This window comes from Rhodotorula paludigena (assembly GCF_050403205.1).
Source record: "Rhodotorula paludigena JCM10292 DNA, Rt_paludigena_JCM10292v1_ctg37, whole genome shotgun sequence".
NCBI lineage: Eukaryota > Fungi > Basidiomycota > Microbotryomycetes > Sporidiobolales > Sporidiobolaceae > Rhodotorula > Rhodotorula paludigena.
In genome coordinates, this window is record NW_027481421.1 from 47,469 (window position 1) to 69,092 (window position 21,624).

Genomic DNA, 21,624 nt, shown 5'->3' on the forward strand with positions numbered 1-21,624 from the left:
CGAAAGGTGCAGGAGCGAGAGCACACGCTGCTTGGGAAGGTCGAGTCCTTTCCGACGGCCTTTCCACTCTGGATGCAAGTTCACGCGCCTACAGCAGCGCAATGCTCTGGGCAGCTCGCATGAGACGTACACAGAGCTCAGCTTGCTGTCCGGTGCCGACCTCAGCCTGCACCGACTCTACGCGGAAGCCGGTCTCTCTGCCTTCGCCTCAGCTTTCCTGCCAGCGAGCCCCCCGTCTCACTCAGAGCGATCAAGTATGTTCCAACCGCTCCAAGAAGCCTGCAAGCTCGCAGTCGTCATGTGTGAGCTCGGTCCAGCTCGCCGTCCTCATCAGTTCGGCCGCCCCACCTTGCCCTCGTCGCTCACGCTGCACCGCTCGAGATGCCCTCGCCACCGCCTGCCGAGCCTGCTGCGAAGCGGCAAAAGACTGCCGAGGCACCGCTGCCCTTCCACCCGTCGCTGCTTGTCGAGAGCAACGTCGACCGCCTCCAGCAGGCGCACGAAGCCTCGACGCCGTACAAGCACGCCGTGATCGACCGCCTGTTCGACGAGGACTTCCTCAAGCGGGCTCGCAAGGAAATCACCGAGCAGCTCAGCTTCCGCGAGAAGGAGACCGACATCTGTGCGTGCACCGCCTCACGAAGCCAGGAGAAGGAGCTGACTCTGCGCTTGCGCTCGCAGACAAGGTGCACATCAGGCGCAGGGCAACCTAGGAAGTGCGGTGCTGACGTACCCCCGCTCGCAGATCAATCAGACGGGCGACTTGACCAACCTCTCGGGTCTCCCCTCCTCCGAACTCGCACTCCTCCCGACCCTCCTCGAGCTCCGCGATGCCATCTACAGCAAACAGTTCCGCACTTTCCTGCAAAAGGTCACGGGCTGCGGGCCTTTGAGCGGTATCAAGACCGACATGTCGTGCGCCGAGTACAGCGAGGGGTGCTACCTCCTCAACCACGACGACGTGATCGGCACGCGCCGCATCAGCTTCATCCTCTACCTCGTTCTTGACGAGCCCGCGTGGAAGCCAGAGGTCCGCTCCTACCCTGCAGCTGCGCCGTGACGAAGCTGAGCTCCATATCTGCAGTGGGGCGGCGCACTCGAGCTGTACCCGGTGCTCGAGGCTGACGAGAAGAACCCGGACCGCCCAAACGTGCCTGTTGCCAAGCCTTCTGTTGTCATCCCGGTACGCAGGTCTCTTTGCAAGAATGGGCTTCTAGACGAGCTGACCCATCCTGGCCGGCAGCCCGCCTTTAACCAAATGGTGTTCTTCGAAGTTCAGCCGGGTCACTCTTTCCACTCGGTCGAGGAGGTTGTCGTCGAGGGCGACAAGCAGAAGGGCGGCGTTGGTGCACGTGTCAGCCTGAGCGGCTGGTTCCACAAGCCGGTCGAGGGGGAGGAAGGTTACGAGGGCAGCGAAGGCTTCCAGCCGAAGAGCAGTCTGCAGCAGCTCGTGCGCCATTTCTTCGAGTGAGGCTTACACCGCACGGCTGACGAGGACGGCACATGCAGTACGCGACGACCCTGTCTGCCGCGACTCCTTACCCCGACCCGCTCCCTCTACCTCTCCCTACCGCCCCGTCCGCCTCCGAGCTCGCCGACCTTAAGCCGCTCGTCAACCCCGCCTACCTGACCCCGAAGGTCCTCACGCACCTCCGCACCCAGTTCGTCGAGTCGTCGCACCTCGTCCTTGCCGACTTCCTTCTCCCCTCGCTCGCGTCCGAGATTGAGGCCCTCATCCGCGCGCGCGATGCCGAGCTGGAGCGCGACCGCCGCGGCGTCGTCGTCAACGGTTGCAAGACGAACAAGGTCCCTCCGCACGACGCGGGCGAGGACGCCGCGCAAGGCTGGACCGTCGTCGGCCCGCCGCACCTGCAGCGCTACCTCTCTCTCTCGCCCTCCGCGCCGTCCGGGGCCCAGGGCCGGCTCGAGGAGCTCCTGCGGCAGGTGCACGGCCTCTTCACCTCGCGCGCGTTCGCCGCGCTCCTCGCGTCCCTCACGTCGCTCCTCCCCACGGCGCACACGACGGCGCTGCGCCGCTTCCGCCCCGGGCTCGACTACACGCTCGCGCGCGGCGAGGCGGCGTCGGACGAGGGCGCGAGCGCCAAGCTCGACGTCGGGCTCGGGTTGACGCCGCGCTGCGACAGGGACGAGGACCGCGAGCGGTGGGAGAGCGGCGATGTCGGTGGGTGGGACATCTGGCTTGCGAACGAGGAGGGAGGGGACGAGGCGACGTATGGCGGGGCGGGGAAGGAGAAGAGCGCAGAGCCGGTTGCGGATGGGGAGGACAAGGCGGAAGGTGCCGACGGCGAGGCTCAACCGCAGGAGGACGCGGAAGAAGGCGCCGGAGAGGAGGGGGAAGAGGACGACGGCCCCCTTCTCGCCCTCGAGCCAGAGTGGAACCGCTTGCACCTCGTCCTGCGCGACCCGGGCGTGCTGGCGTTCGTCAAGTACCTCTCGGCGCGCGCACCCGCGAGCCGCTGGGACATGGTCGGCGAGTGGGAGGTGCAGGGCGTCGAGGAGGACGGCGACGAGGAGGAGTAGTAGACGTAGGCGGGCACCGATCACGTTCCTTGGCAGCGCCGCTTCTTTGCATGCACAGACGGCATTATCGAACGCGACGTCCCAATACGGTCCGCAAGCATGAGAGTGCGGTCAATCATGCTCGAATGAGGCAGTGCAATTACAACCAGCGTGCATCTAGCACTTTCGCGCAATCCCTCTTCTCCGCTCTTCCTCCCTGTGCCACAGAACTAGTCAGCACGTTGCCAACAGGTCGAGAGGTCGGAATGAGAGGCAGCGCACCGATACTCAAACATGAGCTGCACGCCGACGAACAAGCACGCGCTCGCGACAAGAAGAAAGATCCGGCCTGCGCGCGACCAACATCCACGCTCTCATCAGCTCTACAGCTCGCCGCGCCGCGCGAGTCGCTGCCCGCCGACACGAGACGGGGGACGGGGAAAAGCGCACCTTCCGGGCCGCCGAGCATGATGCCCCACAGCGCGCGCGCGTCGTCGACGCCAAAGACGAACCCGACGAGGTTGGCCGTCATCATGAGGAGGACGTTGGCGACGCCGCCGAGGGCGCACAGCGGGCGGTACCACGCTTTCGAGGCGAACTGGTTTGCAAGGGACCGTCAGTCGGCGTGAGCAGAGCGGACAGGCGCAGAGGCGCGAGTGAGGAACGCGAGACGCACGCGCGAAGCGGGGAAGAAGCGCCGTGCGAGCATCTCGGGGGCGATGAAGAGCGTGATGCCCCAGCCCCAGACGAGGAGGCGCAAGCGGAGGTCGTGCCACAGCGCGACAAAGGTAAAGACGCCGAGCGTCGCGAGGAGCGGGCGCGATGAGCCGCCGAGCGGGATGTAGAGGTACCTGCGTGTTCATTCTTGCCCTGATTAGCACAGTGGGAGAGAGAGGAGAGAAAGAGGGAGAAAGAGACGCACCGGACGACCCACATGTTGTAGCTCCGGTGCCAGCTGCGCCAGAAGCCGAGCGTCGAATAGTTGTTGGCCATGCAGCGCACCATGTTTTCGGGCGGCGAGATGCCGTCCATGAGTGCCCACAGGCGGAACAGGCGCCAAGGGAGGAGGAGCTGCAACACACCCACATGTCGCAGCATCAGCATCGTCTGTTTGAGCCAAGCGCTACAAATGAAAGTGAGAGAGCGAGGAGGCCGCACCTTGAGCCACACGACGATCAGGTTCCAGAACCCGACCATGCTCACCTCTGCGGCGCTCAACCCCTCCCACCACCCCGAGCCCGAGTCTTTGAGCGCGACGACGTGCATGTAGTGCAGCACGAGCTCCATCGTCAAGAGGCAGACGAGGAAGCGCGTCGCGTAGGAGAGGAGCGCGAGCGGGCAGGTTTCGGAGCGGGGGGACGGGGAGGAGACGGGAGCGGCGGGTGAGGAGGTGGGTGAGGGGGCAGCGAGCTGGGAGACGAAGGAAGGGTACGACATGATCGGGCCGGCGAGGTACAGCGGCGGGTAGAGCGTGTAGGCGAGGTAGGTGGTAAAGGTGTAGTTGCCGGCCGAGGGCGCCGGGTCGAGGGTCGGAGTCTGGCTCGATGTGCGCGAAGACCTCGAAGTCGCCTGTGAGTGTGGAATAGGAAGGCTATAGTCAGCGCAAGCCCGCATGCGTGCGGATGCCCCGACACGCAAGAGCTTCGTTCGCGCTCACCTTCTGCATCGGGCTCGTCGGAAGCTCTGGCTCGTGCAGCGCAGCACTCGACGCCCAGTAGTACTCCATGTTGAAGCTGACGAGGCGGAGCATCGAGATGTTCCAGCTGATGTGCCACCGCGGGAGGAGTCCACCGTAGTCGTCCTGTGGGTGGTGCTGCGATGAGCGTAGGAGAACCGGTATGAGCGCGACGGTAGTAGACGCACCAGCCACGCTAATGCGGGAGAAATGGCGCGGTAGTGGTACCCCTCGGCAAGCTCATTTGCGAAGAGGATGACGACGTTGAACGCCCACGTCGCGTACGGCGTCCACTCGCGCCGCCACCGTCCTCCTACCTTCTTCGCCGACGCACCACCCAGCATCGCGATGCGGTAATTTGCCCAGAGGATGGCCAGCACCTTGGGTAGGCTCGAGCCGTGCAGAGCGGCGAGGAGGACGAGCGAGAAGGTCGCGCTGAAGCGCGCGCGGGCGGTGCGCGCCTTGCTCGGGGCGTACGAGGACGAGCGCGGGTCGCACGAGGGGGATATGCGGGAGAGGAGGAGGCGGAAAGAGTGCGAGAGGAGGACGTGGACGAGGAGGAGGGCGACGAGGAGCGGGAGGTGCGAGCGGAAGAGGTGGTACTGGTCGTCGGTCACGTCCTGTGCGAAGCTGAACGTCAAAGAAAAGCTCCCATCGACTCTGCGAGCCGGAAAGAGAGCATGAGAGACGACTGCACGCACGACTCGTCTCCCAAAGATCCACCCGTCGCTGAGATGCGGCCCGTATCGCCAGTATGCCTCGCGTTTCGCTGCCCGGTACGAGGCGCATCAGCTTGAGCAGGGCGTGCACGATCGAAGGAAGACGTACGGCTGGTGGCCGAGACTGCGAGGGACCACATCTTTGGGAGTGCGACGAGGAAGACGCAGTAGTAGGCGATGAACTCGCGGGACCTCCAGCGCGGGGGCGGGGCGGACTGGACTGCATGGCTTGGAGCGGGTGCGGGGACTTGTACGGTCAAGTCTGTGATGCGCGGGCCGCGGCGAGAGCGGAGCGAGCGCGAAGCAGACGACGGGGACGAGGAGGGGTCGTCGAGTGCGGGCGCGAGGGCCGGGGTGGGCGAGGGCGGGCGGACAGGCGGGTAGGGCGCACTCGCCCGCATCCTCGCGCGCGGACTCAGCGCGCAGCAAGCCGGTAAAGGAGCGACGAAGACCAGAAGGAGCACCGCCCCCACCTCGCCTCGCTCCGGCCATCCACGGGTGCCACGAGTGGGAGCTGCGCGCACAGAGCCATGAGCACACCGCAGCAGTCGGACGCGGCAAGGGGCAAGCAGCCCGCCCCGCTCGACCCGCTCGACGACGCCGACCTCGACCGCATCTTCAGCCAGGAGGCCTCGCTCGTCTCGCGCGAGACAGAGGCAAGTCTCCCGCCGAGACAGTCCCGCGTGGTGTAACGCACTCACCGGCGACACCCCCGCAGGTCCTCCGCGTCCTCGCCGCGTTCAAACTCAACCCGTACGAGATCCTCGACCTCGACTGGATGCCCGGAGCGGGAATCACCGACCAGGACATCCGTGCGTAGCCAGGCCCTCTTCCCTGGCTACTCAGCTAACGACTCGCTCCACCCGCAGAGCGCCAGTACCGCAAAAAGTCGCTCCTCATCCACCCCGACAAGCTGAAGCACCCGCGCGGCATCGAAGCGTTCGACCTCCTCAAAAAGGTGGGCGCACCTTCCTACTGGCTCTAACACCGCATACTGACGCCGCCAGTGCCCGCGCGCAGGCGCAGGTCGAGCTCGGCGACTCGACCAAGCGGAAAGCGCTCGACGAGGTCCTGTCGGACGCGCGCATGCTCGTCCTCCGCGAACTCGGCCTCCCGCGCGACGCGCCCAACGACCACGAGCTCCTGCGGCCGCCAAAGATGAAGGACCCCGACTTGAAGGAGCGCGTGCGGAGAAAGGCAAAGGAGATCATGATTGACGACGAGCTCCGGCGGCGCAGGTGCGTCGGCTGGTTCCTCCTTCCACATGCTCTTCAGTTGTTGTACTCTGCGCAACCACCGAGGAGCTGGAACGGGAGCGCAACCGTTGTGCTGATCCTAACCGCCTCTTCCGCCACTGCGCCCGCGCACACACAGGGTGCAGAAGATGACGATGATCGCCGAGGGTGCCGAGGCCAAGCGCGTCGAGGAGGCCGCCGCCGAGCGCAAGCGCAAGGCCGAAGAGAAGGAGCGGTGGGAAGGTGCGTCCGCGCTTTCGTGTGCCCCTTCCGCGCCGCAGAGAGCGGTTGACCTCTCGCCCAGAGGGAGACCGCTCAGCTGGAGGTTCTTGAAAGCGGCGACACTCATGTTTCGGTTGTGCATGTACGCAGAGACGCGCGAGGACCGAGTGCACGACTGGCGCAACTTCAACAAGAAGAAGAAGAAGACGAAGAAGGGTCCGCAGGTCCTCGGCTGAGGATTGCCCTCGCGACATCTCCTGTCTCGTCGTTGTTGGCTCCCACTGTTGTAGTTCCCAACCTGTACCGCTCGTCTGCACCGTCTCTGGCTCGCCCAAAGTCCGCGGCTGTCCGGGCTTGACAAGCTAAGTTTCACGTCGAGCCGCGTCTCCCCCGCGCCCTCTCCCTCGTTCTCATCGCTGCTCTCGCCTCCTCTCTGTGCGCCCGCGCGCGCTCCTCAGGTGCCTGATGGAGGACGACGACGATCCCTATGGCGAGGCAGACCTTGCGTGGGACGACGCGGCGCTGCAGGAGCTCGAGTCGTTCGAAGTCAACTCGCTCGCTCAGCACCGTGCGACCCAGGGCGCTCCGCCACCGCCGCGGGCGAGCCAGCTCCCACCGCAGAAGCCTCGCACGCCGGCGTTTCAACGCCCGCCTGGGCAGCCGCAGCAGCAACAGCGACGCTTCCCCGCTCCCGCCCCGGCTCCGCCGCGAGCAGCAGCAGCAACAGCAGCAGCCGGTCCACCCCCGACTCAGAGCCTATTGCAGCCGACTCAGCAACCGCAGTACGGCCACGCCAAGCCGAGCGGGATCCTCCGCCCCGCGCGCCCGCCTCCGCGCCCAAACGCAGCCTCGACCTCCTCTTCCGCCCCTGCTTCGAATGCGACCACTGCGACCAAGGCAGGAGGAGGAGGAGGGTGGAAGCCCCGCCAGTCGCTCAACGAGCGCGGCGAGCCCGGCTTCGTCGACCCGAACCCTTTCGCGTCCGCGTCCACGCGCCGGGCCCAACCCGCCGTCGTGGACGAGGACGAGGACCTGCCTGCGATCGAGGTGTCGGAGGAGGGGTACCGCGCGGAACCGCAGAGGGGGACGACGGTCTCGGTGCCGCCGCCTGCGGCGGGTGCGGGACGAGAGGGAGGAGGGAAGGCGCAGCCTGAGCGGGGTGGGACGCATACGGGCGAGAGGGGAGCAAAGGAGATGCAGTGGGCTGCGGTAGAGCGAGGGCAAGACCAGGCGGGGAAGAAGGAGGTCGAGGCGCTAAGGAAGGAGAAGGAGAAGGTGCGTTCCGCGCGATTCGCCTTTCAGCGCTTCCCTACTTTTTGCGTGTCTTGGCGCTGATTGGAAAGCTTGACGTGTGTTGCACAGCTCGCACAACAATTGCAGCTGGCGCTCGAGGCGCAGGAGAAGCTCAAGCTCGAGGTCATGACCAAGGCGGGCGAGAACTCGCTCGTCCGGCAGCGACTTACTAAAGTACGCTCGCCGCCTCTCACCGTCCTTTTCCCACGTTGACGCGAGTGTCCGTACCTTGCGCAGGCCGAAGCGGCGCACACCGCCGCCATGCGAGCCGAGCAGCGCGACAAAGCTCTCCTCTCGGAGCAGCTCGAGGCCAAGGAGCGCGAGTATCGCGCCGCCTTTGAGCGCATGAAAATGGAAGACGCATTTCGCCGCCAGGAGCTCGCCACCGCCGCTTCTGTCTCGTCTGCTGCCGGCGCATCCGGTTCGGCGACGAGCCAGCGCCACTATCATCACCCGCACCACGCCGGCCTCAGCTCGGCCAAGAGCCAGCGCTTCTACGCCCGCGCGCAGAGCGCCGCTCCCTCCGCTCAGGCGAGCCCAAGCGCCGGCCGAGCCGCCCGCGCAGCGTCGCAGCAGCCGCCCGCTCAAGCGAAGAAACCGCCCGGCCCGTCGTTCGCCGGTTTTCAGAACGCGTTCGGACCATCTGCTGCTGCGCCGGCGGGTTCGGCGGGCAAGAGCGCCCGCGCGAAGGGCAAGGAGCGCGAGCGCGACGAGGGTCAGGTGGAGAAGAGGGGTGCGGCGGCGGACGAGCCGGAGGGGTCGATGGGCCCGCCGGTGAGGGGGAAGAGGGAGGCGCCGCGCACGCCGGCGGCGGGGCCGAGGGCGAAGCGGCGGCGCGGCGAGGAGCGGGAGGACGAGCGCGACTCCGGCAGGGCAAGCAGGAGCCTCTTGCTTGTCGAGGAGGAAGGGGAGGAGGGCGACCTGGGCGGGCACGAGCACATGGACGTGCAAGACGGCGCGGGCGGGCCAGACCCCGTCGTTGAGGAGGACGACGACGAGGGAGAGGACGCGTGGGTCTGGGTCGCCGAGCAGCACGACACGAGGAGCGAGCTGCTCGCTGCGGTCTTCACGCACACGACGCTCGTCAACATCGACACAGAGCCGGCCGCTGTCCCGCCCGCTGCGCATCAGCACTCGCACCATCGCTCGACTCTCGCGGCGGCGGGCTCGACGCTCGCAAGCGCTGGTACGGCGCGAGCAGGCACGGCGCGGCACGGCATGCTCGGTACGACACTCGGCACGCGCGGATCTGCGGCAGCCATGTCCGCACCAACACGTGCCGCGCCGAGTGGTCCAGTACCCACCTTCCACGCGCTGATGAACCTGCGTTTCCCATCCTCGACTCCTCCCGCGCTTGTCGCTGAGCACGAGTCCATCGCGCGCGAGCTCTTCACGCTCCTCGGCCGGCGCCTCGACCCGCACTCGCTCTCCCAGCCGGCGACATCGGCTCTCGCGTCCCTCCCGCCGTCCCTCGCGCTTCTCACGTCGTCCTCGCCAGAAGAGCTCGAGACCGCGCTACTCGCGTACGGCGTCGCGCGATCCTTCGCCGCGCTGCTCGCAGTGCTCGACGCGGCGACTCTCGTCGGCCCGATGACGGCGCTGATGCGCCTGATTGCCCACCTGACGTTCCTCTTCCCGCCGTTCGCGCACGCCTGCTGCGTCGTCTCGACGAAGCCCGCCTCGAATGCCGCTTCGTCGAAGACCTCAACAGCATCTGGCAATGCGCAAAGCGAGATCCCCCTCCTCTCGCTGCTGGGTCGCATCATCGCGCGCTACGGCCGCCCAGAACCACCGTCGAAGGACCCGGCAGGCCCATCGTCGACATCTTCGTCCCTGCACGGCCGCACGACGCCGACGACCGCGAGCGGGCCCGGCTCGCGCACGCTCCTGCGCTCGCGCAAGGCGCGCGTCGCCCGCCCCAGCGGCGGCGGGCGGAAGCGACGCGCGGGCGAGAAGGACGGCGGCGCGGCCGAAGAGGAAGAAGTGCGCGTACCGCTCGAGTCGGGCAAGCGCGCCAAGCTGCTCGAGGCGCTCTTGGCTGTCCTCGAGGGGGTTGGGTGGAGGTGCCTTGCGGTGCTCGGCTCGCAGGGAAGGGCTGCGGCGGATCCTGCAGGAGCCGGCGACGGAGGGCGGGCGGCAGAAGAAGCGTGAGTCTGCTTGCTGGCGCTACTTGTGCCCAGAATGATCTGGTGGCGTGCTGACGCCCGCACGCGACCCGTAACAGCTTCCTCGGTCTGCTCAAGTCGCCTAACGCCATTGCGACGCTTCTCGATCCAAACCACCCGATTGGCACGCTGCTGACAAGCACGCGCGTTCTCGCCATTCTCGCCTGCCGTGCGGCCCGTCACTTACTCTTCCGGTGTGACCTCAGACTGACCCGATTCAACTGACGCAGGTCCCGCCCTCTTTCGCACCTTGCTGGGTACAAAGTTCTACGAAGCGCCTGACGTTCGTGCGAGCAAGCTGCCGCTCGTGGACCGCATTGCGACACTGCTCGTCATGCCCAGAGCGGACTCACCCAGTGTGCGTGACGAGCCGGAACTCGACAGCTCACGCCATCGCTGCGAGCCGCGGCACACTCGCACGCTGACAGCTGACGCTATGCAGACTCACACGCTCGACCAAACACTTCTCACCCTGTCGTCTCTTCTCCTCACCTCGCACGAAGACGCCATCATGCTCGTCGCCCAGTCGGCAACATTCGTCCCCGAGCTGCTCGCCAAAATGTGGCGAGATGTGCGCACGCTGTGGGACTGGGACGGGCGTGATGTGGGATCGCATGGCGCGACGCGGGAAGTGCTGAACCGGTGCGTCGCCGTCTACTGCCCGCCTCACGCAGACTCCATGAACTAACTATTGGTTCGCCTGCAGCACGACCGCGCGTCTCTCGTCCCTCCTGCACGTCTTCTACTACCTCTCGCTCGCGCTTCACTCGTCCCTCACGATCGCCGACCTCCTCGCCGGCCCCTCGTCCGTGTCGTCCATCGCCGCCGACGGCACCTCGGTCGCGCCTCCGGCCGTCAAGGACGCGCCGGCGTACCAGCGCCAGGCCGTCAACGACCTCTTTATGGCCGCGCTTGGCACCGTGGCGTTTGCGACGCTCGGCGCCGACGCGGATGAGGACGGGCCAGGAGGCGGAGGCGGCGAGGGCGGAGAGGGGCCGGCGGAGCCGCAGGAGGAGAGCGGGATGCCGAGCTGGGCTGAGCGCGGGAGCAAGGAGCGGAGGGTGCTGTGCGAACTCGGGTGTGCGTCGCGATTCCCCTTCCAGCTGCTCCTGCCTGTCGTTGACAGCCTCCTTTGCTCGCGCGGGACAGACCTAGCGCAGGAAATCCTCGAGGACGTCTCGCCGCTCGAGCTCGAAGAAGTCGAGGTGTGCTTCGGCCCGATCGACCTCGCATCTGGCGGCGGCGGCGGCGGCGGCGACGGTGGGGCGGACGGGTCGGCTGGCGAGGGCGACGACGACGCGATGAGGCACTCGGGCGCCGGGGCAGACGAGGAGGAGGCGCAGGCGCAGGGAGAGGTGGACGAGGAGGGCGAAAGGGAGGCGCGGGCTGCGCTGGACCGGGAAGAGGAGCAGGGCGAGGGCGCGTCGTCGTAGCTAGCTGGACCCGCTCGCTCACTGCGCCTTCTCTGCTGCCTGTACGCCGCTCTCACGAGGCGAGGAAGCACAAGAGACGAAAGGCAACAAGGTCAAGCTAGGCAATGCACATCTGCGCCTCAAGCCCTCGGTCCCTCGACAAGCACCCCTCCTCCAGCTCCCTACCCCGACGCAGCCCTACTGCTCCTCCTCCTGACCGGCGGCAGTAGCGGCGGCGACGCCTTCTTCTTCTTCTGCTTCCCCACCTGCGCATCCCCCTCGCCCTTCGCCTTGCTCGTCGTCGTCCCCGTCACGCTCCCGACGCTCTTCTTGGTGACCTGGAACCCCAGCCTCGTCTGCTGCTGCCCCTGCCCCTGCTGTTTGCTCGATGAAGCGCGCGAGAGCGAAGCGTGCGTCGCGCTCGCGGTCGAGGCGCGCGAAGAGCGGCGCGAGGCGCTGGACGTCGACGAGGCCGAGGGCGAGGGCGAGGGGGAGGGCGAGGCGCGACGGACGGTGAGGACGCGACGCGAGGCAGCGGGGCTGGCACTGACTTCGTCTTCGGACGAGAGCGCCGAGAGCGAAGAGGACGACGCAGAGCGGCGCGGGACGAGGTGCGCTGTGACCGACGCGGGGTGCGCGGGCGCCGCCGCAGCAGTAGAGACGGGCGCGCTGCGGCTGCTGCCGCTGCTGCTGGTGCTGGTGAGGGCGGCGGAGCACGGCGCGGGCAGCTCGAGCGTGAAGCTGTGGCTGGACGAAGGCGGGCCGAGGGCGGGTCCGGCGGCGATGGCGGCGGCAGAGCGCGGGCGAGAAGGCGGCTGCTGCCGCTGCTGCTGGCCGGCAGAGGCTGAAGAAGCCGTCGACGGGGGCAGCGGCGGGAGGAGCGCGTGCGCCGGCAGGGTCGGCACCACCGCAGGCGGCGGCGCTCCCGGTGGCGGCGCCTCTACGCGCCTGCGCTTCTTGGCCGGCGACGCCGCGGGCGACGCTGCCCCGCCGGCCGCGCGCGCCTCCCTGCCCCTGCTGCGCTCCTCTGCGCGGCGCGCGCGCTCATTCTCCTTCTCCTCCTGCGCCTCCTTGTTATCCTTCTTCTTGACGGGGCTCTGGAGGCCGGCAGCGGCGTCCCTGCGCTCCCTCGCGCGCTCCTCCCGCGCGCGCTTGCGCTCGTCGCGCGCCGCCTGCTCCCGCGCGAGGAGCGCGCGCTCGGCCGCGACGACGGCGACGAACTGCTGGATGTCGCCGCGGAGCCAGCAGTCGAACACGCCGGCCCACTCGCGCGAGGGCGTCGGGAAGTCGTAGTTGAGGTAGATCGTGTGCACCGGTGGGGGCTTCTTGGTCGCCGTCGTCGTCGGGGCGCGACTGGGCTGCGACGACGACGGCGCGTCGTCTCCGTCGTCGTCGTCGGAGGGAGGGGCCGAGGGTTTCGGCGCAGGCTTGATGACCTTGGCGAGTTCGCGCACGAGGCGCTTGGTCCCCTTGACCTTGAGCGTGGTCCCGACGACGAGGAGCAAGTCGGGCCTCTGCCCCATCAAGTCGCGCTGGGTGATTTCTCCGACACGCTCTCCGTCCTTGTGCTCCTCGCCGTACAGGACGACGTCGGGGCGGAGGACGCCGACGCCGCGGCTGCGCTCGCCCGCGGCCGCGCGCACCGAGTCGGTCTTGAGGCACCCGGGGCAGAGGGGCGCCGAGCCGGAAGAGAGGAGGTCGAGGTACGGCGAGGTGGCGACGACGTGCTTGCAGTGCGAGCACGAGAGCGTAGAGAGGTGCCCGTGCAGCGGGATCACGCGCGGGATCGCACTGTGCGTGGGCGTGGCGGCGGCGGGAGGAGGCGAGGTCGAGGGCCGCGGGGTTGGGTACGTCGACGAGGCTGCCGAGGTCGATGCGACGGACGACGCGACCGAGAGCTGCGACGAAGAGGGCTGGAGCGCGGCCGAGCGCGGCGTCGGCGCGCGCGAGGCAGCCGAGGGCTTGGAGGGCGAGCGCGGTGCGCGGCGCGGAGGGAGCGGGAGCGACTTGTCGCCGAGGCCGTAGGTCAAGCCGGCCTTTTCCTCGAGAGCGTCGATGTTCCTGTAGGTGTGTTCGTCAGCTGTGTGACGGCGCGGAAAGGGCGGAGCAGGAGAGAGAGCCGCACTGGGTGTAGACGCGGAAGAGCTTGCCGTCGTCGTCGAGATGCTTGAGCCAGGAGTGGAAGGCGGTGGGCTCGACTGCGTCTGCTTGCTTCTTGAGCTCTGCAATCATGCCGTAGAAGATGGAGGCATTCTGCTCGGACTGGGTGAGGTGGGGGTTGAGGGAGGTTAGGGTCAGTCAACATGGTCTCGGAGCGGATGGGGAGGGGCGGGAGGCGCACGGCAAAGAGGCCGACGTCGAAGAGGTCCTTGCCACTGGAGAGGCGAGCGTCGGGGTGCTGCTTCTTGAGGGATTCAAAGAGGCCGGCGCTCGAGCGGAAGTCGGGGATGCCCGAGGCGGTCGAGATGCCGGCGCCTGCGGAGGGTTCGTTCAGTGGTTGCAGGTTGTGCGGGGGTTAGAGAGCGCGAGTGCACCGCATACGACTGCGATGCGCTTTGCCTTGAGGACCTGGCGGGCGACGTGCGAGAGGTCGAGCGAGGAGGAGGGGGCGGGGGAGGGGAAGGGGGCGGTGGTGGTCGGGGCGCGGTCGTGAGAGTGGTGGATGGGGAAGGGCGGAGCGTTGTCGGCGGTGAGCGGCGGGACCTGGTCGCCGAACGAGACGACGGCGAGGGCGGGAGCGTCAGGCGAGGCGGAGCGGGGCGGGGCGGGCCGCGGGTGGGAGCGGGGCATGGTGGGCCGGGTGGGTGCTGCTGCTGTGGAAGCACTTGGCTGCCCTCGCCTAGCCGTGCGTCGATCGAAGCAGAGAGAGCGGACGGAGGGGAGCGCAGGGAAGAGGGCAAAGCGGAAGCACAAGTTGGCTCACGCGTCTCGTCGTCACTGCGGCCCTCTCCTGGCTGGACTCTGTGCAGCCTGTAGAGACTGCTACTAGCACTGCCACTGCACCCGCTAGCTCGATCCCTCCCCTGCTCGCTCGACTGCCCCGAGGTGTGCAACTCACTCTCATCATGCATCCCCGCCAGCGACCCTCACTCCGCACCCGTCGAGGGCCCTGCACTGACCCAGACAGGCTCAACGCAGACTACACCACCCCGCCCGCATGTCGATCGACCTCGACTGGAGCGCACTCGACGCCCAGCTCACCCTCGCCTGCACCCGCTTCCTCGCAACCGCCTTTGACTCCGCACCCCGCCCAGACTTTCTCGGGCCCCTCACCGTCACCGCCTTCTCCTTTGGCGACACCCACCCCGACCTCCTCCTCGCCGACATCCGCGACATCGACCACCACTTTCTCGTACCCGACCCCGACCTCGACGACGGCGACCCGGCCCCCGCCCCAACCCCGACTCTCCCCATTCACACCGTCCCTGCCTCGCCCGCAAGCAGCCTCGCCGCCGCACCCCTCGCCGCAGGCACCGGCGCCGGCCTCTTCTCCCCGGGCCTCCTCCACCACCACCACCACCGCCAGCCGCCCGTCGCCTTCCCCGGCGCAGCCTTCCACGCCGGCCATCCACCCGCACCGTACCCGCACTCGGGCGCGCGCACCCGCTCCCGCTCGCGCTCGCACTCGCCGCATCCAGGGGGATTGGCAGCCGCTGCACACGGGGTCGACACGCACTCGCGCTCGCACTCGCAACACACGCACCCGCACTCGTACGCCCCGCGCTCCCCGACCCCCTCGCTCTCGTCCCTCCCTCCCCCCGGCGCGCATCCCGCCCCCACCCAGTCCTCTGCTCCCTCGCCCTCGTTCCAGCTGCACGTGCGCATCTCGTACGCGGGCAACCTCACCCTCGGCCTCTCGACCGCCCTCCTGATCAACTATCCCTCGCCCGCCTTTATGCGCCTCCCGCTCGCGCTGACGCTCACGGGCCTCGCGCTCGAGGGCACCCTCGTCGTCGCGTTCGAGGGCGGGTCGCGCCGCGTCCACCTCTCGCTCCTCTGCGACGACGACGAGCCTACCTCCTCCGGCGCCGATGCAGCGGTGACTCGTGCTCCCGGCGCCAGCCGCCCGACGGCGGTGGGCAAGCGCGAGTCGCCCGGCGCGCGGCTGCTGCGCGCGGCGCACGTCGAGAGCGAGGTCGGGCAGGCCGACAAGCACGTCCTGCGCAACGTCGGCAAGGTCGAAAAGTTCGTGCTCGACGTCGCGCGGAGGACGCTCGAGAACGAGTTGGTGTTCCCGTACGTCAATGTCTTTCTTTCTTTCTCGCCATCTCGAGATGTTCTCTTCGCTCGGTTGCGCATCTGCTCGTTCCTCGACACTGTGCGCTGACTCATACCGCCGCCCGGCTGGCTATTCCTCCTCCCGCAGTAACTTCCAGACCATCATGTTCTAACGCGCGGACGACCGGCCGCCGTCCGCCTGTACATTCACGCCATCGTCCCCGCTCTGTTGCTTGTACTCTTGTCGCATCGCATCCTGCACGTCCATTTGACATCATCGGAACCAGGCCTTCATGGAAGACAGAACCCAAGGGGGTCACTGCGTTTGTTTGCACTGCCCGCCAGCTGCCCGCCAAAGCCTGCTCCGGCTGCTTCTCTCTTTCCTTCTTTTTCCACCACACCACCGCAGGTCCGGGTACAAACTTTGGCGAGACGAGACGCGGGAGGAGGATTCTCGAGCTATACGAGGTGCTCAGCGGGACGGAGGCCCTCCTCGAGTGCGGCGAGGATCGGCAGTGTCTGCTGATCAGACGTGCTGCGGATAAATTACTCCTTGCCTCCGTTTGTGGCGCGAGTTGCGTGTGGTCCCCGTACCAAGTGGCTGCTTCCGCGTAGAAGCAAGGCGGGCGTTTCAGGAGCGCTCGCCGCTCAAAAGCCCTGAACTGCGGTCCGTAGCGGCTCAAGCTCTCTGCAAGTGTCTGCAAGCGAAACAAGCGGAATCCGGGCCCTGTGCTCGCGATCTCGATCTCCTCCCCCTCGTCGTCCTCTCGCTCTTCTCCCTCCTTCGCCTTACTCACAAATGCCCACCTTCACGCGCTCGTACCAACTCGTCAAGGGCCTCAAAATCCCCGCCGTCGGACTCGGGTGCGCCCCGCCCGCTCTGCTCGCTCTCTACAAAACTGATGAGGCTGACGTCTCGCCTTCCCCACATCGCGACCCGACGACGGCGCGAGCAGCACGTGGAAGTCCAAGCCGGGCGAGGTGCGGAATGCGGTGCGGGTGGCTATCGAGGCGGGGTACCGGTGCGTGCTTGCTGCGCTGCCGTTGCGCTTGCCGCTCCTCGCTGATCACATCCTGCTGCCGACTCGCAGCCACATCGGTGCCGTACCCTCTCTCGCTTGCCTCCGACGCGGGACAAAGCTGACGGTTCTCGAGCTGCGGTGAGTAGACTGCGCGTGGGCGTACAAGAACGAGCACGAGGTCGGGCAGGGGATCAAGGACTCGGGAATCCAGCGCGACGACCTCTTCATCACGAGCAAGGTGCGCCGCCTTCCGTTCCTTCCAGTGCACTTGCTTCCCGTGCAGCGCGAGAGAGTGCTAAACGCAGGGGGGCGGCTGCTACAGCTCTGGAACTCGTTTCACAAGCCGGAGAAGGTGCAGTCTGCGCTCGAGGAGACGCTCGGGAACCTCGATGTCGGCTACCTCGACCTGTACCTCATGCAGTGCGTCCCCACGTAAAGTCTGCGGCTCTGGCGCTCTCGTGCACAAGTTGCTGATCGTCTATGCCGGTCGACGTACAGCTGGCCGGTCGCGTTTGACGGCCAGACGAGCGACGGCAAGAACCGGATCGACTGGGACCTGACGAACGACGTGACGCCGACGTGGGCCGCGATGGAGAAGCTCGTCGACGGCGGCATGGTCAAGAACATTGGGATCAGCAACTTTACCGTGCTAAAGACCAAGAAGCTGCTCGAGAAGGTGCGCGCAGCCTCAATTATTCTCCGCTTGACGCGGTCGGCTCCTGCTCTGCCTGGCGCAGCCATTGATTATTTGTCGTGAGCTTGCACACAGGCCAAAATCAAGCCGGCGGTGAACCAGATCGAGCTGAACCTGCACTGCGCGCAACTCGAGCTCGTCAGGGTGCGTCTTCGGTCTCGCATTTGCCTTCGCTCTCAAGCTCCTGTGCGTTGCGATGGTGCACAGTGCTCACTGACATCGCTGCCCCGCAGTGGATGCAAGCGCACAACATCGTCGTCGAAGCCTACTCGCCGCTCGGCTCGACGGGCGCGCCGCAGCTCGACGACCCGGTCGTGAACGAGATTGCGTCCGCGCACGGCGCGACGCCCGCGCAGGTGCTCATCTCGTGGCAGACGGCGCGCGGCGTCGTGTGCTTGCCCAAGTCGGTCACGCCCGAGCGGATCAAGAGCAACTTTGAAGGTGCGCTCGGTGGCTGCCCAACGCCCGCTTGCCTTGCCTCTCTTTTGGGACGCGCTGACGGTTCCTCAAACCGCCCACCTTCGCACAGAGGTCGAGCTGACGACGGACGAAGTGACGCGCCTCGAGCAGCGCGCGGCCGAGTTTGGCACGCGGCGCACGGTCGACCCGAGCAAGGACTGGGGTGTGCCCGACCTGTGGAAGGACGAGGATGGGATTGCGGCCAAGCTCTAGACGGCGGATGCAGCGTGTAGAGGGAGACGGGCGAGATCAGAGGTTGTGCAAAAAAACAAGGACCTTCTCAAGTTGCCGAGGTGCGCGAGCGAGGACGACGGCGAGAAGCGGTAGTTCGCGCCAGACTCGACCTAGACGTGTCTTTGCGTGTGGCTGTCATTCAGGACAGGCGAGGAGGCTCGCAGGTGCGAGGTGGCCGCCGGACGTCGACCTCGCTGCGCCCCGGACGCGTCGCTGCGGGACAGGGCGCGCTCGACGCGAACGTTTGCCGAGCGCACCCTCGCCTCGCCCGCTGCTGCGCGAGTTGCTCTGTTGGCACATAGATAAAGCGTCCAGCCTGAACAGGACACACACTCGAGGACCGTGCACGCTCGCGCTCGTCCGCCCGCTCGCCGCAGCTTAGCGCAACCGCCGCCTCGTTCAACGACCCTCTCGCTCCCAGCCTCGGCCTCCCGTACGCTGCATTCTGAGCAGCGACTCCACACTGAGCACCAGCAGCCATGCGGCACCGCCCGACCACCCTCCCCGCGCTCGTCGCACTCGCCCTTGTCGCCCTCCCTGCCTCTGCCTCTGCCGCGACCCACGACCTCGCTCCCGCGCCCACGCCCGCACCACCAGCGCCCGTCCCCGCCCGTCTGGCGCGCCAGCGGCGGGCAGCTGTCGCGCCCGCAGAGCGCGCGCGGCACCTCGAAGAGCGCCAGTTCCTCTGCGGCCTGTTCGGCACCTGCTCGGACGACGACACCTCGGCCTCGGGCGCCGCGTCGAGCACCGCCGCGTCGGCTACGGACTCGGCGGCGCTGAGTGCGTCGGACCCGGCGGCGGCGGTGGGGAGCTCGACGGGCGAGACGAGCGAGACGAGCGCGACGGACCCGGCGCTGGCGCAGAGTAGCTCGACGACGCTGACGAGCAGCTCGACCGAGTCGACCGAGAGCTCGACAACGCGACGTGAGTCTGTCTTGCCTGTGTGACGGGGGCTCGGTGCGGCTGGCGCTGTCCGCCGGGACGAGACGAGGCGGACTCTAGCCCGGCGCGGACTGAGCGGTGCATTCGAGCTGCTGGGATGCCAGACGCGCTGCGGCCCGGATCGCCTATCGTACAATCGCTCTGCGTCAGACTGACCTTGCGCGAAACCTGCTCGCAGCGACTCGGACGAGTACAACCTCATCGTCCACTACAACGACTCCCTCATCCAGTTCGTCTCCTCTCTCACCTTGGTATGCCAAATCACTGACTTTGCACGCGTCACACAGCTTCGCAGATTGTCGTCACCATCACGTCGGTCGTGACGAACGAGGATGGCTCGCAATCGACCATGCTGCAGGAGTCGGCGAGTGCGGTTGCGGCCAGCAGTGGCGGAGGAGGCGGCGGGCCGAGCGGCAAGACCTGGGGCATCATCGGTGGTGTCGTCGGCGTGCGTCCGCTCACAAACTTACCCTCTCGCTGCCGTGACTGACCCGCCTCGCCGCCCAACGTGCAGGGTGTCGCCCTCATCGTCGGCATCGTCCTCGTCGTCTGGCGTTTGACGCAGCGGCGCTTTGCCAATCTCGACAACGACCACGACGAGATCCGCTGGCCCGAGCTCCAGCCCGACGGGCAGACCGTCTCGACGGGCCTGTCGACCCTCAACCCGCAGGGCACGCGTCGCACCGGCGGCGCCGGGATCGCGATGGAGAAGGACGGCGACTTTGACGACGACGACGACGACGAACTCGACCGTAAGGGTGGCGCGGCGGGCGCGGGCGAGTGGCCCGTCGAGGCGAGCTCGCGGCTAGGGGGCGGCGGGGCCGGCGCACCGGGCGGGGCGTACGCGTTCGGGAACAATCAGAGCGAGGTCGGGTTCTTCGAGGGACAGGGGCAGGGCGCGAGTCCGTACGAGTTGGCGTACGCGCATGGGCAGGCGCAGCAGAGGCTGCCTAGTCCCGCGGCGGGAGGGAGGACGAGCTACTGTATGTTCTCGCCTTCTCCTCTTCACTCTGTCATCTCTGTTAACGACGGCCCACCTCAATGGCAGACGATCCCTACCTCGGCGCCGCCCCGATCCCCTCGCCACATCTCGCGCCCTCGTCATCCGATCCGTCTCTCCCGCTCTCGTCCGTCTACCCGCCCTCGTACGCGACCGCGCCCGCACACTCGGCCGACCCGTACGCAGCAGCGGCAGCAGCAGGCGCGCGCAACAGCCTGTATGACGGCACGGCGGGAGAGTACCAGGTCCCGATGTCGCAGGAGGAACTGCACGGCCAGCAACAGCCGTACGGGCACTACTCTTCGCACGCGCACGGCGCGACGAGCCCCAGCATGCGGTACTAGATTCGCGCGCCTGGCCATACCCTTTTGTCCTTTCGTTGTGCACCCTTTTGCGACGCGGTCCGCCCGCGCCTGACACCTGTTGTAGCCCCTTCTCCTCTTTCTCCGCAGACACTGTTCCTTCCGAGGATCCTCTATTCCTTGCACTCGCATAGTTGGTCTAGCACTTTTGCGCGGTATCCCTGCATTGCGATTCATCCTGCATGTTGTCTGCGGGCTTGACGAGAAGACAGGCGCCATCCGAAGCGGGCGAGGCGTGCAACGGACCGGTCCCGCGCGCGGTGTCGGCAGGGCATCGACTGTATAAGCAGGTCGAGGCGTGTGGGCCTGGACGAGTGTGCGGCGTATTGCGCTCGTACGAGGTGAGGTGAAGCGAGCTCGAGGCGTTCCTGTCTAGACCGGAAAGGTTCAGAATGCGCGCTCTGCAAGCCTGAATGGAGCGAGAGCGCACGTATTGACTGAATGCGGTGGGTGGACCACCATCTGCGAGCTCAAGCGCCGTCGCCGCGGTCCTCGAGAAAGCCGACGAGGATGGCGAGCACGCGTTCTTGCCGCTTGAGGAGGGTCGGATCGGTCGTCTTCTGGAATGTCGGCACGCCGAGCTGTTCCGCGTGAGGCGTACGTGTCAGCAGAGTGCACCGCAATCATTGCGGCCAGGCTGCAGAGTGCAGGTACCGACTGGAGCTGCCCCTGCTGACTAGTCTGCAGCGCTTGCCATTTGCGCACGGCGCCGCGGTCCCACTCGCGGAGCTTCTGCGAGCGCACGACGGGGCTGCATCGAGTCAACGGTCAGCCTGGCGCAACTCGGCACGAGCGGAAGGAAGCGAATTGAGACCCACTTGGCCCCCGACCGGCCCAGCTCTTGCTCCAAGCGGTTCCGCTCGTCCTTCATGCGCAGCTCCCACGTCTTCTGCTCGTCCCAGACCCCCTCCACAGCCTCCAGAAAGTGTGGGTCCATTGCGAGCGAGTTGAGGATGGGCAAGGCCTCGGGGAACGAGAGCGCCGAGTGGTCCTTTGCGCGAGTTGGGGGCGGCGGAGCGTGCTGAGCAGGCTGCACGTGCGATGGGCCGCTCGGCAGGGCCGTCAACGTCGACAGGAGCGAGTCGAGCTCGCCTTGCGAAGGTGCCGGCTGATGAGAAGCTGTGGGCGGCGCAACCGCAACGGGCGGGTCTGGTGCAGGCGTACTGCCCTCTTGAGCCTGCCTGAGCGTCGCAAGGAGCGCTTCGAGGTCGTTCTGGTCCATCGCGGCGACACGACCTCGTCCAACTTCCCCGAGTCGCAGGTTGCCCTCGTTCAGCTCACTTCATTCGCACGTGCCACGACGACATGCGTGCGGACGGCGTTTGACACGTTCTACTTATGATGCCTGCGCTCGTCGCTACTTCGCAGCACCCCTTGTGCAACTCCGGTCCTGCCGCACGTTCTTTCGCCGCTCCGCTTCTTTCGGGCTCTGGAAAGGCTAAGATTGGGTGC

At 67.1% G+C, this 21,624-nt stretch overlaps 9 protein-coding genes across 9 annotated transcripts; 6 read left to right on the forward strand and 3 right to left on the reverse strand.

Annotated features, from left to right (window-relative positions):
• Positions 1 to 381: 381 nt before the first annotated feature.
• TPA1 (oxidative DNA demethylase) lies at positions 382 to 2,541 on the forward strand (the record flags this gene model as incomplete). Its single annotated transcript, XM_076650538.1, has 6 exons — positions 382 to 622; positions 682 to 686; positions 746 to 1,030; positions 1,085 to 1,183; positions 1,244 to 1,450; positions 1,510 to 2,541. The coding sequence occupies 6 exons, from the start codon at positions 382 to 384 to the stop codon at positions 2,539 to 2,541; spliced, it is 1,869 nt and encodes a 622-aa protein (XP_076503870.1).
• Positions 2,542 to 2,697: 156 nt separating this feature from the next.
• Positions 2,698 to 5,315, reverse strand: JCM10292_000276 (uncharacterized protein; the record flags this gene model as incomplete). The annotated part of the gene is made up of 10 exons (XM_076650539.1): positions 2,698 to 2,737; positions 2,803 to 2,869; positions 2,971 to 3,118; positions 3,197 to 3,371; positions 3,443 to 3,591; positions 3,679 to 4,089; positions 4,178 to 4,321; positions 4,384 to 4,815; positions 4,897 to 4,964; positions 5,024 to 5,315. 10 exons carry the CDS (start codon positions 5,313 to 5,315, stop codon positions 2,698 to 2,700), a joined length of 1,926 nt encoding a protein of 641 aa, XP_076503871.1.
• Positions 5,316 to 5,444: 129 nt separating this feature from the next.
• JCM10292_000277 (uncharacterized protein) lies at positions 5,445 to 6,607 on the forward strand (the record flags this gene model as incomplete). The annotated part of the gene is made up of 6 exons (XM_076650540.1): positions 5,445 to 5,570; positions 5,633 to 5,726; positions 5,784 to 5,872; positions 5,935 to 6,152; positions 6,289 to 6,392; positions 6,522 to 6,607. The coding sequence occupies 6 exons, from the start codon at positions 5,445 to 5,447 to the stop codon at positions 6,605 to 6,607; spliced, it is 717 nt and encodes a 238-aa protein (XP_076503872.1).
• Positions 6,608 to 6,836: 229 nt separating this feature from the next.
• Positions 6,837 to 11,262, forward strand: JCM10292_000278 (uncharacterized protein; the record flags this gene model as incomplete). The annotated part of the gene is made up of 8 exons (XM_076650541.1): positions 6,837 to 7,646; positions 7,734 to 7,838; positions 7,902 to 9,811; positions 9,889 to 9,998; positions 10,060 to 10,187; positions 10,272 to 10,471; positions 10,536 to 10,909; positions 10,979 to 11,262. 8 exons carry the CDS (start codon positions 6,837 to 6,839, stop codon positions 11,260 to 11,262), a joined length of 3,921 nt encoding a protein of 1,306 aa, XP_076503873.1.
• A 161-nt stretch (positions 11,263 to 11,423) lies between these two features.
• JCM10292_000279 (uncharacterized protein) lies at positions 11,424 to 14,031 on the reverse strand (the record flags this gene model as incomplete). Its single annotated transcript, XM_076650542.1, has 4 exons — positions 11,424 to 13,302; positions 13,367 to 13,503; positions 13,583 to 13,716; positions 13,776 to 14,031. The coding sequence occupies 4 exons, from the start codon at positions 14,029 to 14,031 to the stop codon at positions 11,424 to 11,426; spliced, it is 2,406 nt and encodes an 801-aa protein (XP_076503874.1).
• Positions 14,032 to 14,398: 367 nt separating this feature from the next.
• Positions 14,399 to 15,632, forward strand: MDM12 (ERMES complex subunit MDM12; the record flags this gene model as incomplete). The annotated part of the gene is made up of 2 exons (XM_076650543.1): positions 14,399 to 15,477; positions 15,608 to 15,632. 2 exons carry the CDS (start codon positions 14,399 to 14,401, stop codon positions 15,630 to 15,632), a joined length of 1,104 nt encoding a protein of 367 aa, XP_076503875.1.
• Positions 15,633 to 16,258: 626 nt separating this feature from the next.
• On the forward strand, positions 16,259 to 17,847 carry JCM10292_000281 (aldo/keto reductase family protein; the record flags this gene model as incomplete). The annotated part of the gene is made up of 9 exons (XM_076650544.1): positions 16,259 to 16,323; positions 16,416 to 16,481; positions 16,551 to 16,558; positions 16,625 to 16,719; positions 16,804 to 16,901; positions 16,980 to 17,157; positions 17,251 to 17,319; positions 17,409 to 17,616; positions 17,705 to 17,847. 9 exons carry the CDS (start codon positions 16,259 to 16,261, stop codon positions 17,845 to 17,847), a joined length of 930 nt encoding a protein of 309 aa, XP_076503876.1.
• A 500-nt stretch (positions 17,848 to 18,347) lies between these two features.
• On the forward strand, positions 18,348 to 20,154 carry JCM10292_000282 (uncharacterized protein; the record flags this gene model as incomplete). Its single annotated transcript, XM_076650545.1, has 5 exons — positions 18,348 to 18,792; positions 18,989 to 19,039; positions 19,098 to 19,258; positions 19,325 to 19,793; positions 19,859 to 20,154. The coding sequence occupies 5 exons, from the start codon at positions 18,348 to 18,350 to the stop codon at positions 20,152 to 20,154; spliced, it is 1,422 nt and encodes a 473-aa protein (XP_076503877.1).
• A 488-nt stretch (positions 20,155 to 20,642) lies between these two features.
• Positions 20,643 to 21,394, reverse strand: JCM10292_000283 (uncharacterized protein; the record flags this gene model as incomplete). The annotated part of the gene is made up of 3 exons (XM_076650546.1): positions 20,643 to 20,753; positions 20,827 to 20,923; positions 20,991 to 21,394. 3 exons carry the CDS (start codon positions 21,392 to 21,394, stop codon positions 20,643 to 20,645), a joined length of 612 nt encoding a protein of 203 aa, XP_076503878.1.
• Between the last annotated feature and the right edge of the window lie 230 nt (positions 21,395 to 21,624).